The 15,816-nt window shown below is 39.8% G+C and overlaps 4 protein-coding genes across 5 annotated transcripts in view; 3 read left to right on the top strand and 1 right to left on the bottom strand.

Annotated features, from left to right (window-relative positions):
• Window positions 1-1,541: 1,541 nt before the first annotated feature.
• Window positions 1,542-4,534, bottom strand: LOC131881347 (uncharacterized). 2 transcript variants are annotated; one of them, XM_059228189.1, is made up of 5 exons: window positions 4,170-4,534; window positions 3,928-4,064; window positions 3,501-3,852; window positions 2,500-2,862; window positions 1,542-2,435 (listed from the first exon to the last, which is right to left on the bottom strand). In XM_059228189.1, the coding sequence occupies exons 3-5, from the start codon at window positions 3,630-3,632 to the stop codon at window positions 2,262-2,264; spliced, it is 669 nt and encodes a 222-aa protein (XP_059084172.1). In that variant the 5' UTR covers window positions 3,633-3,852; window positions 3,928-4,064; window positions 4,170-4,534; the 3' UTR covers window positions 1,542-2,261. The 2 variants fall into 2 exon arrangements, with proteins under 2 accessions (XP_059084172.1, XP_059084170.1); XM_059228187.1 differs by lacking the exon at window positions 3,928-4,064.
• The window catches only part of LOC131881342 (maltase 2-like), a gene marked incomplete at its 5' end in the record, with an annotated part of 20,941 nt that continues 9,406 nt past the window's right edge, over window positions 4,282-15,816 (top strand). Inside the window, 2 exon segments of the mRNA XM_059228181.1 lie at window positions 4,282-4,321; window positions 4,604-4,819. Coding sequence (XP_059084164.1) covers window positions 4,618-4,819 — 202 coding nt within the window.
• LOC131881349 (hemoglobin subunit pi-like) lies at window positions 6,478-9,796 on the top strand. The gene is made up of 4 exons (XM_059228192.1): window positions 6,478-6,597; window positions 6,789-6,957; window positions 7,027-7,074; window positions 8,970-9,796. Exons 1-4 carry the CDS (start codon window positions 6,500-6,502, stop codon window positions 9,111-9,113), a joined length of 459 nt encoding a protein of 152 aa, XP_059084175.1. The 5' UTR covers window positions 6,478-6,499; the 3' UTR covers window positions 9,114-9,796.
• Window positions 11,694-15,816, top strand: part of LOC131881343 (uncharacterized) — a 7,900-nt gene continuing 3,777 nt past the window's right edge. Inside the window, exons 1-3 of the mRNA XM_059228182.1 lie at window positions 11,694-11,836; window positions 13,386-13,535; window positions 14,579-14,823. Of these exons, the coding sequence (XP_059084165.1) occupies window positions 13,395-13,535; window positions 14,579-14,823 (386 nt within the window). The 5' untranslated portion in view covers window positions 11,694-11,836; window positions 13,386-13,394. The remainder of the gene's footprint in view (window positions 11,837-13,385; window positions 13,536-14,578; window positions 14,824-15,816) is intronic.

Genomic DNA, 15,816 nt, shown 5'->3' with positions numbered 1-15,816 from the left:
AGTTTTGCTCCTCTGGTATTTGGTCGAGCGCCAAGGCATCAGTTTCGCCAATACCCTCATGGCTGGGGGTGGAGGAGGTGGGGGCGGGATGGGGATGGGTAGAGGCGGTCGTTCCGGCGCCTGGTCTTGCTCCAATTTGAGGTCCAAAATCTCATTCCTCGCCCTGCTTAATTTTCTGATCAAGTCCTCTTTTTCCTCCCTCAACGATCCATTTTCATCCTCCAGGTTCGCGATTGTTTCCCCGATTCTTTGAGTTTGTCGACGAAGAGAGCTCACTTCTTTGGTCAAAACCTAATTTGTCCAAATCATCGAGAATATGAAACGAGAATCTTGAGCCAACAATAACTCACGATAAGATCTCACCAATATCTCAAAGTCTTTGTTGGTTAGGATCTTGTGCCACTTCTCCAGAATGGATTGGATATTGAAGTGTTTTTTCAGCGTGTGAGCACAGTGTCCACAGCCCAAATTATTTTGATCCATGATCCGCCTTTGAAGGGGCCAAATATAGTAAGGGGTGACGGGAAACACTTGTGGTTCGACCACGGGCACGGATGAGCGTCTGATGACCTTTGTTGTGTCGCTCGAAACCCACGGCACGTGACCCTAATTGGGATGGTTTCAGATATTGAGATGGCACGCACTTCTACGTAGACCCTGGTCAATAAAGCTTCGCCTAACTTAGATAATTCATTACTCACGTTGTTGGCCGTCATGTTGACCAAGACCGTTCCTGATGGTGGCAGGAGTGAAATGAATGAACAAAAGGATTGGGAGGTGATTTTCGGCCTGTGGCGTACATATCATTTACGATGGCAATTACCCCAACCAGGATCAAAATCGTCGGCAATCATGTGTCTCCTACGCAGCGGAAGTATTGATTGCACGTTTCAACCATGAAGAACGTTACCATCCATAGAAACGCGAGCATGGGTGGGCATTTCTATAGACATTGTGAAAGACGTTGTCGCTACTAGAGTGCCAAGAATTATTGGGCTTAAAGTAGAATTAGAGGGAACTGCACAACGATCTTATTGGATGCTCGGGGGTAAGAGGGGGGTAGGGAGGAGATTAGTCTCGAACACCGCAGGCTCCATGACACATGATATATCCTCCCAAAAGAAGAGGATTTTGCAGGCCTTATGTAACACTTCCAATCCAAGTTCATTAGGACTATCTTTTATGAGAGTTATATCATTTGAACAATATTGTACTCAAACTCTGCGTTGAAGCTTGAACAACAGAAGTTTCTAGCCTTGAAATTATTTTGCAAATTGCTTGACTTATTACGCACGATTTTTTTTGTTACCAAGTTATGTAACAGCCTGCAAATAAGCAAGCGCCTCGCTATGGTAGAAACATCCGAATTATATCTAATCGTTCCTGGAGTAAATTTTGAGGTATTGAAGTTCATTTTTCTACTACGCTTGTATTGTACGTCATTGATCAGAAGCGGGAAAAGGCCTGGTCAAATACAAAAAAGGGATCAAGGATGAAAAGAAGAGCGAAATGCTTTTCTTTCCGTTTTTTCGAACACCTTGAGGATTTCGGAGGGGATAAGTAAAATTTATGAAGGCGTATCCAAAGTGCCTGACGTCATGGCTAAAATGCGCATCATCCAAAATGTACGGAATGCTGTAAGATAGTTGCTGTTGTCCAGATGAAATAGTGATGTTCCGAACCACGTCCAAGTCAGTCAAAGGACCCGCAAAGAATCGTTTGGGTTTGTAACAATGACATCAAAATTATATTTCATCCAATGTGGAAACCATGATTTGATTGAAGAAATGTTCTGTTTGGAATAGTTTTGAGTTGAAGATAAACCGACTCTGGTATCAACAGCAGTAGAGCAAGGTATGTTTGTATGTACAAGTGTGGAGATAAACCATGTCAAATCATCCCTACGAAATACGCCAATACTCTTTGCTTTGTGAGTGCCTATTCTCGTCGTCTTTTAGAATAAATTTGAACCCAAATGACGAATAGGACTTCAGCAGGCAAACAATACTTCGTCCGAAGCAATATCCCGTTAGGTTTGCAATCGTAACAATGTTAATATTAAAGCCTTCCTCGATACATCGTAGATTACAGATATAATCCTGTACATACTTGTCGGGCCTTGAAAATGCACTGGTCAATGAGATCGCTTATGCCAGCACATCATAAAACACCGTAAAACAGAGAATCAACGTAGGTATCAAGAAATATGATTTCTCATTCGTCATATAAAAATCCGAGGAGAGGGAGCAGACTGGAGGTCATCAATACACTCGGAGCAATCGGACCGGCCTCCGATTTCCCACCGTATGAACGCTCTGGTCTCGATCATTGACTCGATAGCAAATATTAAAGGGTTCCATCTTACAGATGACTGGGACCGTCGGCGGTGGCGGAACCTCAATTTCGTGTTGATTCAGTCCCATATCATCAACCGCCTGTAAGAGTGAACTTGACCATAATCACCGCCATCGATCTCGTTGAGTCAAATAAGAGACTTACCCGACTGACCACCGGATGTTGATTATGAGGTCCGGCGTGATCTGAACCCTTTAAGGCCAGTAGGTACTTAATCATGGCCATGTTCCACTCCAAGGACTCCTTTTCAAATTGACCTGGATCGACCGGCATCTTGGAACCCTCGATGCTCGCCGAGGGAGATTCGTCTTCCATCTGAGGTACGTTCACTTCAATAGGAAGACTCCGGCTTTGAATGGAGGCTTGGTATGGATTGCTCGATCCACGGATTTGCCGTTGAGTGAGACGCTGGAAAAACGGTGCAAAAGAAGGTGCCGCATGTGGACCACGTTGGATTGGAATTGGAACTCGAGCATGGCGATTGGGTAGACTGCCTCGGGGATGGGCCTGGAACGAGGAGTTCGGTACTAACTTCATTCATCTAAAACTACTTGGTTCGTCATAGTTTTTGAGAGCTCAGATGAGTCTGGAATTTGGTTCTTTCTTGGTAGGAGAAACGGGAAATTACACCGAGAGTCCATTTCTCGAGAATTGGTAGACTTGCTCTTCTTGAATGTCAATCCAAGCGCTACAGTATGGAGGCATGGTTTCCGGTTCAGATCATCAATGCCTTGCAACTAATTTGCGGAATGTGGCCTACTGTACTAGATCAAGAGAGATGACAGTCACGTCGTAAACACTTCAAGTCTAACAAGAATGTATTATTAGACTTACAGCATCTTTCTATGCGCTGCTCGTCGGGCTTGATCAATGTGCTGTTATGAGTACTACGTTTACTTTAAGTGGTGCCCTTGATTCATTTCCTTCCCCATCTATTATTACTGTGACAAAAGAAAGGAGAAAGTGAATGAATGAGCAGAGATTCATTCGGTCATGACAATCACTAACAATATGAGGGAATATCTCACGTTCCAAGGATGTTATGCATCATCTTGTAAAGGATCTATTGTGTCACGTACTGTAACCTACTGGCACATTCAAAAACAGATCATGAAATATTGGTTTCAATTTGATCGCGATCTTACATAAAGCGAGTAAGACGTGGCCGAATTGGAGAAGCTGATGAGGCACAGGAGGGTAATCAAGCAAAATCTCGAGGCATTGTCCGTATTTAACATTGGGAACACTCCATTATTCAGCCACTGTTGTTGGCTCATGTCACAAAGTTACTCCCAGCACTGCCAAATTAGAACCCACAAATCCGTTTGTCGTTCACGATGAGTCAATGGAGATTGACACCAAGAAATCAAGGCCATCAGCCTTTTATACTCGGACGAACGAGGGCCGTTTTGCAGCATCAAGATGCGATGGGAAAAGGCAGGGTCCAAAATTGGAACCGACTTTCATCGAGGAAAAGGCCGTTACTCATCCCACATCCTGGAAATGAAGGAGAGACGTTGTTGCGTTCAGACTGAAGGAAAAGAGGCCAAAGGCTCGTCTTGCCCAAAAGACCTTTCTTTGACGAGGAATGAGGGCTGGGATTCTTCTTTAATGAATGAAGTTCAGTTTTTTGCTTCCGTTGCTAATTGGTGTGGGTTTCAAGTTGGCGAGCCGGGCAATTGCTTGGGGAACCCAAGAAGAGCCTTTTTCTAAAACGGGAAAGATGCTCATTGTCTTTTAAATTGTTGCATCATATATTTCTTGTAGTTACGTTTAAGTCATTGATTTAATCTGAAGAAGTGAAGAACACTTACATAGATCAAACAATACGATGAGGACATTATCTCCCAAATCCAGCTTCTTGTGGAATTCTATGATAACGAGAGATAATTATTGATGGGCTCATCTTTAACAGATATGAAAGCTGTCGTTTTCATTCCATAACGGAGGTCACAAACATACGCAGGTAAAGTAAAATACAGTCACATTCCTTTTGATTCTGCTTATCACTACCAGCCATAAAATCCATTCCCGATCGAGGTGTTGAAGGCCATTAAAATATTAAATGTCAGAAATGTCTTCTCGGCCTGCTTGTTGGCCTCACCGCTTGGCTTTCGCATTAACACTGGCAAACGAGAACACCTTTGATCCCCAATGGCCAAGTCAAAGTTCGGGGAACGAAGAATTCCATATCGAAATCTGACCTGAACATCTACCCTAATGCAGGTCAACAAATCCAATGTTTCAGAGTGCTGTGTCAAAATGAAGTGCTCTTCGGGTGTTTGGGCTGGTCTGGCCTTTGGTGTCATTTTTGTGGGTTCCATCGCCCTGATGGTGGGCGTGACTTATAATCATCGGATGGCGGCCAAGCGCAACTATGAGTGGTGGGAGCGATCAGTGATTTATCACATCTTCACTCCTTCGTTCTATGATACAGATGATGATGGATTTGGGGACTTGAGAGGTAAGAACTTGCTGGTCCTTGACGACGAGGACCACTTCAAAGGTAGTCATGAATGGAAGCGGGATCATTAATCCACGCCTTTTGGCCCAAACCATCACCGCCGCCACCAACCGTCGTCACCTTCCTCCTCCTTTGGTTGAATTTCTTTGCTTAGAGCACACGATTAATTGTTTCTGGAAAAGGTTGCATTCAAAGGAACAAGAATTCCCCCCTATATCCCTCACACATATAATGATTCGCCAAAGGTTAGCGTGGTCTTTGGAAGGAATTTTTAGTCTTAAAGACGAATGGATATCCAAATTCTGGAAAACTCTTACCCACCTTTTATAAGTGGGATTACTGATTTGTGTGCCATTGGTAACAAGGTACAATGAATTAACGTATAGACTTGATTCCTTGACTAAAACAAGAACGATGAAACAATCTTCCTTGGTATTGGCATACGTTAGCAAAAAATATGAATCTGAATGATTTTTAGATGGCTTCATGAGCAACCGGCATCTTTGTTGCGGATTAGGAAAAAATAAATGAAGACCTTGTAGGGCAATTTCAGATTTTTGAAGCTACGATCATGAGTATTACTATGTTAAAAGAGATTCTGCATCATATCGAAGATTAGGTCAAATTGTTTTCGATTTAAAATGCTTTGTTCTTTTCTTCTATACTGCGTAGGATACATACTTGAAGAAATTCAATTTATCAGTAAGAAGCTTTATGCTCTGAAACCCAAAACTATAGATAACCATAGTTTGCCAATAAATAACCAATTGGAGCAAATGAACGTTGACTGTGTACATTCCTATTTTTCAAAACTAGAAAGTTATTTCTACACCACCATTCATTGCTCAATCATGCTTTATCATGCTTTCGTTGCGATATGTTTTCATTTAAGAATATCTCATCTCAAATCCGAGAAAGAGCAATGAAATTGTCTCAGGGAACGTCGGTATTTGAAATGCATTTTTCACAGAACCTCGACAAAGAGTTTTCCGTTTCGTTTCTACTGTTTTCCTCTACATAAATGTTAAGAGAAGTGGCCATGATTTTTTTACAGTAGAATAAACAAAAACAACAAGCAATAATTGAAAATAAAATAATAAGATGATGTATGTTGATTGTTCCACTGATGTAATAGTATGTAATAATCTTTTATTTATTTTTTTGCAATATTTGCAAGCATGGCGAAAAAAAATCAGGATACATTTTGGCACATGTCACGCAAAACCAGCACATTCTTTGGGCCGATGCCTTGGCCGTTTTCAATTAGACCTGAACAAAGATCACATTCAACGACAAACCATTTTTATAACTCATGTTGGTCATACGAGGGCATTGTTGCTGGATATCTGACTCAGAATTTGCGATTGCACTGGAATGACATTACCTCGAACTCGGAAGATCGTTTAGGTCGTATCGGAAAAGCAACACGCCACATTTAAATTTAGGGCAGTAGCTATTCCCTAACCATTCGAATTGAATTAATAATGTGCGTGATTCGTCATATCCGAGAACACTCATGATCAACCTTCACCATCCAAAGGCATCACTTCCTTGTGAGTTCTTTGAACGCCAACTTCAAGAAGTGTCAGGTAAGATAAGAAAGGCAGTACAAGAACCACTGTAATTGATTCCAAAGTTTCCCTCTGCGCCGCATCTAGGTGCACATAATTTAGGGTCAAGATGAGTGCTTTCAATGATTCTGAGGTTCATCTTCTCACCTCAACTTGGGCCTTGGTTGAGGCTGATCTGAGTAGCCATGGATTGAATTACTTCCAATAGTAAGTATTATATACATTTGTCTTGTCTTGTTCCCCATAGATGGAGCTCGTACTAGTCGCTTCGAACCCCAAATCACTTTCATCAGATCAAGTACAGAGACACCTGTCAGAGTTGACAGGGGCTATCATATTCGAATTATGTCACCTTTTTTGCAAGAGATTTTTTATAACCGATCTTATTAACATTCCAGTCTCTTCACGGAGTATCCTGAAGTTCAAGCCAAGTACTTTCCCATGATGAGCATGAATGATGTGATCAATTTGGGTGCACACGGTATCAAAGTCTTAAGCGATGTTGGGATAATGGTTCGATTTGTCAAGGAAAAGAACGATTTGGAATTGGTCACCAAAATAAATAAGGTTCTACAGAAGTCTTTCATAGGTTTAAGAAATTAAACCAACCATGGACCACGTCTTTGTTCGTTCCAGGTCACGCAAAACCATTGCAAGAAAGGTGTTGGGTTAGTGGGCTTCAAGGTAAACAGCAGTTCATTGTCCCTATCTAATGATCTGTTTAGAGAAACAATAGAGTGGCTAATTAAGTGGGAGTTTATTGACGTCATTCTAAACTAATTCGGTTTTCAATTTGCCTAAGCGCCATTGTTCATGGAGCCAACACCCTATTTGAAAGTCAGAAAAAAGAATATCAGCTTAGAGCCCAAATTCAATGCCGTTTCTTTCATGGGCACATTTCAATAAGGGCCCTTATTTGCAACGGCCTACAGAAAACTGGAAGAGGGACTTTAGATTGCTAAATAAACTGCTCTTGTCTGGCCTTGAACGCAATTTCTTTTCCAGACATTATTTGACCTGGGGCACTAATTATAAATAAGAATTGGAATAATTTAAAGAAATCGGCCCAATCGGCCCTTTATTTGGTAGGGGCTGGTTGACAAAGCGCCCTCTGAAGTGCAGAACATTTCTTTGTAAATACGCTCCCTTCTTACACCAGGTTTGATGATTGACGGGTCATCCGCACCTTTGGCCCTGACCACAGGGCTTATTTGTTCTCCTTGAAGAACAAACAACATTCCAGGGCTTTTTACCCACGTTGCTGAGTCCTTACGCAATAGATCCGAATACTCAGCAGACTATTACCTGACTTTAACGAATAGCCAGAGGGACGCCAAAAGATGGCAAATTATGACACTGACGAACACTCGTTCATAGAGCAGAAATACATTCCTAAATAAACATGTGGGCTAGTTTCCCTCCTAGATCTAAGCAACAACAAATAGAGGCAATGAAATATCACCGCATTTCCAAACGACCGCAAACCTCAATTGTCGGCGTCCCTTAACTCAGTTAGAACATTCGGAATTCAGATCTTCCCTAACTCTACCGGGTATCAATGCCAATTTTGACAATTTCCGACAAGTCATTGTTATCTAAGTGCTTAAACGTAATGGATGTAAACACGGCATATCTGATAAAATGGACTCAAAGACAATTGCTATGTACAAGCCTCATTCTTCATCTTTTCGTGCAGACGTATCAAAACAAATAAGCTCATTTTACAACGTTGCTTCTATCAAAAGAAGAAGTGACAAGAGATAGAATTACAGCTTTTTAGGTTTCAAAGGCGCGATCAAATTCCATCTTTGTCATTGAGACCGTCTCTCGTTTTTGAATAACTTCAAGAAGAACTTTCGATGTTGTCTTTTTGGTGGCTATTTACTTTTGGGCTAAATGATTTGAAAAATTGAAAGAAGAAAAGACCAAGTAATTTACAATCAGAAACAAGGCCGAAGTAACGGCTGACTTTGCTGACCTGACGAGGTTCAGCCTTCCGAGTTGAGCACCCACAAGTCTAACTAAAGAGCAAGTTACTTCAATGTGACTTAGAATATCTCGACAACCCTAATGTTAAATAAATTATTACCCAATGGAGGTATTCCCGTTGGACCAAGGCTCTTCAGTAGATATATTCAGGAAAAGGATTGATGGTTATCCCCCAATATCTGACTAAGGGATCCTATTGAGGAGTGCTAGGTTGCTCCTAGAAATGACGGAAATTCTTCCTGACAGCTAGCAATACAATTGTTTAATATGTTTGTGTAAAATTTTATAACCTAGCAAAGCCAACATAACGTTTGAAGCGAAACGTTAAAGCTCAAAGTTTAGCTTTTTAGGTGACACCTTTTGTCTACCAGCTGTGGTTTTTGATTTCGTTCTTGTTGCTTTTGCAATTCCATTCATCTCTTAGTCCCTTATTGTTTTAGAGATGCGCTACTCACCTCATATATACGTATATATTTTTTCCTTTCCTTTTTTTATCTATCATTGCTTGAATTATGCTTGACTGTGACGGTCCAATTTCAGTTAAAGGGCTATTTATTTCTATTTAAGCGTGCTCGCAATTGATATTTTAGGTGGTGACAAAGACTCTCCATGAGTATTTGGTAATGTCTCTTGGAGCCAATTTGACCCCTGAAGGTGGAAAAGCCTGGAAGAAGCTTTTGGACACGCTCTTGATCGTTGTGGAACAAGAGCTGAACCGAAAAGATGCGCAATAGTGCTTAGGGTGGAGAGGCTACTCGCTTTCCGAGGGATTAATCGCTAACGGGGATTAGGATTCGATTTGACGCTTGTCACACGATTTCATCGATATTTGACCAGGGCCAATAAGTACTCTCATCACTTGGTCAGTTTGATCCTCTTATGACCTCTTTCCATAACACGTAGTCAGTCAGTTATGTAGCAACTCAATAGTCCAAAACATAATATTAAATGATCCCTTAGCCGCTAAACAGCCCGTGGCTGCATCCCTTTGGGTTCCTAGCGTTTTTGTCATTCAATTCATAGCAAGAGACTCTAACTTGAATCCAACTCACTTGCATACAGCAGTATGTCGGTAAATTTAAAAGACTCTTTTGAGAGCATTTTGTTCGGTCAACACGATCTTGCTTCAACTTGAACAACATGGATTTCGGGATCGAATGCACCAACTCGACCAATTTCAACTCGGCTAACCATCAATATGACTCAGGCAGACTTTTTTTTGACTTAATAGTACTTAAAAATTATAAACAAAAGTATCTTAATTTCAATTTTGGTCTTGTTCAGCATGTATCTATGCCGTGAAACAAGTCAGATTTCCATCTGATAAATGTTATGTTTAAGCACGGAGAATTGCAAGGTGAATTGGAACTAATGAGGTTGCTCACTTGATTCAAGAGGCAACACCAGGGGGGCGTGAAACAACAGAAAATTTCAAGACACAATGTAATTTTTTTAACCTTATTTGTCCAAAAATGTAATTCATTACAAATGCCTACTCACAAAAAGTATAAATTTTAGCTCCTATAACGATGCATGGGTTAAATTGATGTTTTTCGAGTTCAAATAGATTTTGTCAAACTAAAATACGCGGTGTTTGTCAGTGATATTCATCAAAACAGAAAGCATTGTCGTTAATTTCATTAATTGATTTGGCCGAATAATATTTATAAAAGAGATTTAACAAAATACTAAGACATCTAGATATGTTTTTCTTTGTCAAAGAGTTTAAAAGTAGCTCAGATAAGTGTGTTAAATCACTTAAAGCACATTAAAATACATCATTGTAAAAAAACGTAGTCAATCAATATTAAATGTACTCTTAGTTATGCATTGACGTAAAATTTCATAAACTTCTATTTAGCAGATGCTTGGTTATTACAAGTTGAAAGTTGCACTTTGCACCTAAAAAGATCGAAAAATGGCCTAATTATGTTTCCAGTTATTCCCAAGGAATATGATTACCTTTTTCAATGACACGAAAGGAAATGACATCACTCCATTTTCTTAAAGATTTATTTAAAAACTAAAACTCGCAAAAAAAGTCGCTTAAAACTTACAAAGGATATAAAATTGTCTGTCATTTTATTTCTGTGCGAAAAGCTACAACATCCTATCATTTTCCTAACATATTTGAACGGTACATGTGACAGTTTCATTTTCAAATTTCTCACTTTTTGAAAAAAATAATTTTTACGTACTTACGATGTTTTTATTCAACGTCAATAGAATTTTGTCAAAATTCAAAATTAAGCTTGATTAAAGTTGCGATTGACAAGTATGGCATCACAATTGCGAAATATTGACATTAAGTAAGTTTTAAGTTATATTGCAAATTATATTCGGGTTTTTCTACCTTATTTTAGTTGGAAACGCAAGTGAGGTTACTCCCAACATCTATTGATTACGTTTTAAAGATATTAACTCTTTGCAGGTTTTAAGCGGATTAATATTCTAATATGAGCTAAAATCCAAGATGGTTTTTTACAAAAGTTGTTCCTTTTGTTTCACTAACAACGAAAATCGTTATTAGAAGTCTTGGCATTTGCACAAAAACCTCATCATTATTGTGGGTACCACCGTGTAGTTCTTTTTGTTGTTGCGAATGCCAAACTGAACTCAAGATGAATCGTTATCCATGGCAGAAAATCAATACGATGCTGATAGTTATATCAATTTACAATTGGATTTAAGTCACACTTGGGCAAGTTTTTGACGAAAATTCCCGATCAGCCTTATATTCAAGGGTTAGCCAGATCAGCCAACTCTAATTCGTTGGTCGATCAAATAATATGTACAAATAAAAGTTAAGTAAAATGAACATATCTCTCATCTTGAGCTGCTGGGATTCCAATTCCAGTAGCAGTAAGGAAGTCGGTGAAAAAAAAGAAAAAAAGGAAATCAGTTGCACTCTTTTAGGGTGGCAAGGTATGTTTTCTGAATTTTATAAATTTAATGCATATATGCTCATAGCTGAAGTAAATTCGTTAGATCCAATTTGGATACAAAATATCGAAACTGGCACAATGCTGATCATGTAATTTGTATACTAAATAACCCAACATCGTTAAATACGATTTGCGAAGTTTTTATCTTGGCCTTTTAAATACCAAGTATTGTTACGGTTACGCTCAAAATCAATTTTGCATCCATGGATCTTGATACATCAGCAAGGCAGGTTTCTCCTGAGGTCTTCGGTCTTCCTGTTCCACTTTCCTGCTGCCAATAAGAGAGGGGGACAGAGAGACCCGTTCCAAGAATGAGAATATCGTGGAGCGTTCCTCGCTTCCCGAGTTGTCTACTACGTCCGGTGTGTTTGGTTCTCTTCCATTTGGTACCATTGTGGAATCAGTCATATTCTGGCGAGACCCTCAATACCTTCAGCTTTCGCAAAGTCTGGACTCTTCGTTTATAAGTGGATTATGTGTGGAGCTTGAAGTAGAACCTAAAACCTGAAGCCGTAAGTAAATATTTTGTGCGCTTATTAGATGTGTTTCCTATTTGCATTTACCCCTTCAACTACCACTCTGAATGGCCAAAACAATAAACAATTACCATTCGATTGTTGACACCTGACAATGTTGTGAAGTTAGGGAACAGGGACCAGTCTACTAGCTTTGATCCAAAAGTCAGCAAAATGTCATCGTTTATCTGTATCCTATATTGCTATGGATCAGGGGTCAGCACTCACCTTTTAGTGTGGCCTGGAAGGTGCACGGAAAGCTGACATTTAGCACTTAAAATCAATGCAAAGCTCGAGTTTCTTAGTGTATGATGCTTGATTTATGGAACTTAATGGGGAAACAAATTTCCGCTCATTCAAGGTCCGAATTATTTTTTCCTCCGACCTGTTTCCAGCTCCTATCCTCCTTGATTGTAAAAAACGACCATTTGGATCTCAGATGTTAGGTGTGGTTTTGGGGTCAAGGAAGCAAATCAACCAATATTAATTTTGTTAAGGTATGAAAGTGGTTAACGAATTTGTATCCACCAATTGCCATTTGATCATAATTTGAATGAATTTGTTAATTTATATAACTGGCAAAAACTGACATCTTCGGAGGTCAGTGTTTCGTATTCAAAATAACAGGGGAGGTAAAAATCAGAAGTACAACTAATGCATGTACAGCAAATCACTTAAGGTTCTCAAAGCTGCTTTAAAAGATGTTTGGGTTCATAAATGCAGCGGAACTCTCAAAAAAATGATGTGACGTTATCAGACAAATGTTAATGGTGCTTGAAGGAGCCAATTAGTGTTAAAAAAAAGGAAGACACGGTAGTATGCTGCAAGTGTACGCCCAACTTCACAATACCCTTTCGATTAAAAATGACCCAGAATAGTAATAATACAGTAAATAGTAATAGTAATAACAGCTGGGTTTACATAATACTATCACAGGGCTTGAATGCCCTTTCCTGCAGTCTGAGCCAAAGAAGGAGATCTTTTGGCAACTTTAATTCACCAAGAACTTCTAGAGAAATAGACTGCAAACGGAAGCAAAAATTTCTCATCTCCTAAGCCTTTCACTTTATTGTTCCAAATAAGCGCTTCATGCGACCACATGCTCTTATTAAATATATGAACTTGGCCAAATTTGAGCATAGTTATGGGGTAAACACATAATTCGAATTTTCAGCCTGCTCTTGGTCAGCACTTTAACCTACTTCAAAAGGTTATTTTTTGGTGTCTACTCAGTGCGGTACTGCTCACTAAATTAAGTTTCTTTTCCTTGGCTCCAATTCAAACCATCTCACAAGACCAAAGTTGTGAAAATGTGGTTGGTTTCGAAATTTTTCATTAACCTTCCCTTACTTTTTCCTTCGTGCTGATTTACATCATTCAACTCGACTTCATCTGTACATATGGTAAAATGCAAGGTTCATTTACCTTGCCGGTAAGGTGATTTTTGGCCTTCAATTACTGGGATGTGCCCAAAAGTGGTGCGCAGCAAAGGCCTCTATTATTCATGACTCTCAATCTTCATTACGAATGGATGTTCCCGTTGCAGGTTGACAAAATGTTAAAGGACACGAACATCGAAGATATCTATGCCCGAATCATGGTGGCTCTGGCTGCCGTGGGAGTATTGGTGAACATTGGATCTTTGATCTTGCTCATTCAGAAGCGAAAAAAGTTCATGTTCCACACTTTACTGAAGGTAAGAATGATGAGTGATATAGTTTGCACTTAACATGATGCGAGCACGTGCAAGGCTTTCAGCGACTCTTTTAAAAACCTGGGGTGAAGAACACGTGCTTGTTCATTCTATTCTTTATGTCATAAGACAGTTTTATGGGAAAGAGACAAATTACTGAAAAGTAGGTCCCCATTCGCCAGATGGCGGAAGCAAGGAGCAAAGGCAGAAAGGAGCCCTACCATTAAAATTTTATGTAGTTATAACTACAAAACTTTGACTCCCCTCTTGAGTTCCCTAAGGCAGTTCTTGGGCCCAAATTTGGCCAATTTTATTCATTTTGTTCATTCATATTAAGTGGGAACTCTGGACTACTCCTCTTAGTGGTTCAGGCAATGTGATTTTTTCCTTCATTGTAAGTTTTCTTTAGAATTCAGTGCATATATACATATATGTGCATAACCCATGGACATATGAGATGCCCAGGAGCATGTTTTTACTTACTCAAACCGAAGAATGAGTAAATGCTATTTTTGTTTTTCATTTTAATGTTTCGGCTTTCGCCAATATGAGTGAGGATTGCTCCTAAAGTTTCAAGTTGCCTTCAGCAACTACGGGTACAAAAGACAAGAAAGAATAGAGGCAGATCTGGAGGTCAGAACAAGGATCGGTTAATGCTTATTATTTCGGGGTTTAGGTCGAGCTGATAAGGCCGTTTTGAGATGCAGTGGGATGTCAGTTCCTTAATTGAGAAAATGTAACGAATCACTGCAATTTCGTCGCTACTGCCTTGATTATCTTCAAATTAAACTCTGTTCTGTACTATCCCAAGGGAGCCTTTATCCGGTTTCCGGATTCATTTCTTTTCAAACAGTTTTGGACGTGTATTACGACTTGGTTCCACATAAAAGAGAGAGCTACTAATTTGTTGCAATTGCCTCTCTCTCTCTCTCTTATATGTACACATAATAGATATTATTCTGCTTATGACTAAGTGTTGTGTTTTGCATCAACCTCTTTTCCCCCTTTCAGACTTACAACATCATTTATGCATTTTTTTTTTTTAGATCATGTCCGTATATGATTTGGTGGTGATAACCGGTTGCGTCATGCTGTACGCTCTGCCGGGCATGTGGACTTGGTTCGGGACCCGGATCTACCCATACGCTTTGCCTTTCCTCCTTCCTATCGTGCAAATTGCCATGATGACTTCGATCTACTGCACGATTCTCATGAGCTTTGAGCGCTATGTTCGGATCTGCCACTTGTGTCAACTCAAGAACTCCAAAATCCTCACCGAAGAGAACTTCTGGTAAACAATTATTTCAAAAAACATTGCACTTATACACTTATATACACTTTCATTTTAATTGACGTCAATTTATATCCGTAAGAATTGCGTACATGTAATCAACGACCAGCTACTTCTTAGCTGAATACATGTGTTTTTACTTCAAATATATTCGAATCACACACTCCACTAGAGAATAGGATATAACCCCCACAACAGGAAATGGTGCTTGTCATGGACGCTTACTGTGTGTAGTCCTTATGAGCATGAGTGGTCGCTTTTTGATTGTCTCAATTCGGTGCGTATTTGGTGGTTTTGAGACGATGCTCTTGCCTGGAGAATAAAGCTTCACTTTGAAGTCCTAATGACTGGATTGAGAGCAGGTGTCGGTGTTGATAGGGTAAATTAATGACCAAGCCAGCCTCCACATGTCAGTGGTGTTCAACCTGTAACCTGCGCGAGTCTAATTCGATTCAGGTTATGAAGATCAAGAAGATCACAACCAGTCTGACTAAGTGAAAGAAACTGGAGCGATCCATATCGTTGGCAAAGGTTCGATCCAAAATTGAAAGTGCAACTGGATAGAGCAACGAATCTGGTAGACTGCTAGTTCGGCCAACCCTCGATGGAAACTTAGACCGGATCCAAGTTTCTGGTGGTATCATTATGTCGCAAAAAGAATAAAACTTCTAAGTCTTGCGTCTTAATGCCAATATCAAATGCGAAAAAGTTCGTGTTTGTCTCGAGTGCAACCTTTCAGTTTTCTTCCAAAACGTTGAACGTTGTTGTAACGGCTTGCATTGAGTTGAAAGGAACCCGGGTTATGGAAGTGATAAAGTTATGGATGGAAACAGAATTTTTTTTTCCATGAGTTTCCGGCAATACATACCGGGGACAATTGGTTTGGTTGAATTGAGTTAGTGAAAGGCCCAGTTGAGATGCTTGTTGGAAGGAAAAAATAGTATTCTTAAAAGATATCGTGGTTGTGGTTTTTTTTGTTGGCTAATAATGAAC

Source organism: Tigriopus californicus, chromosome 5, assembly GCF_007210705.1.
Source record: "Tigriopus californicus strain San Diego chromosome 5, Tcal_SD_v2.1, whole genome shotgun sequence".
NCBI lineage: Eukaryota > Metazoa > Arthropoda > Copepoda > Harpacticoida > Harpacticidae > Tigriopus > Tigriopus californicus.
The sequence above is the reverse complement of the archived record's forward strand: the minus strand, read 5'-3'. Positions and strand labels throughout refer to the sequence as shown.

Bases quoted from the DNA above. Each gene is read 5' to 3' on its own strand.
- LOC131881347 (XM_059228189.1), bottom strand. From the start codon at position 3,632: ATGAGCCAACAACAGTGGCTGAATAATGGAGTGTTCCCAATGTTAAAT. The intron at 2,863-3,500 runs GTAAGATCGCGA...TCCTCGTTCCAG, and splicing joins CCACGTCTTACTCGCTTTAT to GCCCATCCCCGAGGCAGTCT. The intron at 2,436-2,499 runs GTAAGTCTCTTA...TCACTCTTACAG, and splicing joins AACATCCGGTGGTCAGTCGG to GCGGTTGATGATATGGGACT.
- LOC131881349 (XM_059228192.1), top strand. From the start codon at position 6,500: ATGAGTGCTTTCAATGATTCTGAGGTTCATCTTCTCACCTCAACTTGG. The intron at 6,598-6,788 runs GTAAGTATTATA...TTAACATTCCAG, and splicing joins GGATTGAATTACTTCCAATA to TCTCTTCACGGAGTATCCTG. The intron at 7,075-8,969 runs GTAAACAGCAGT...TTGATATTTTAG, and splicing joins TTGGGTTAGTGGGCTTCAAG to GTGGTGACAAAGACTCTCCA.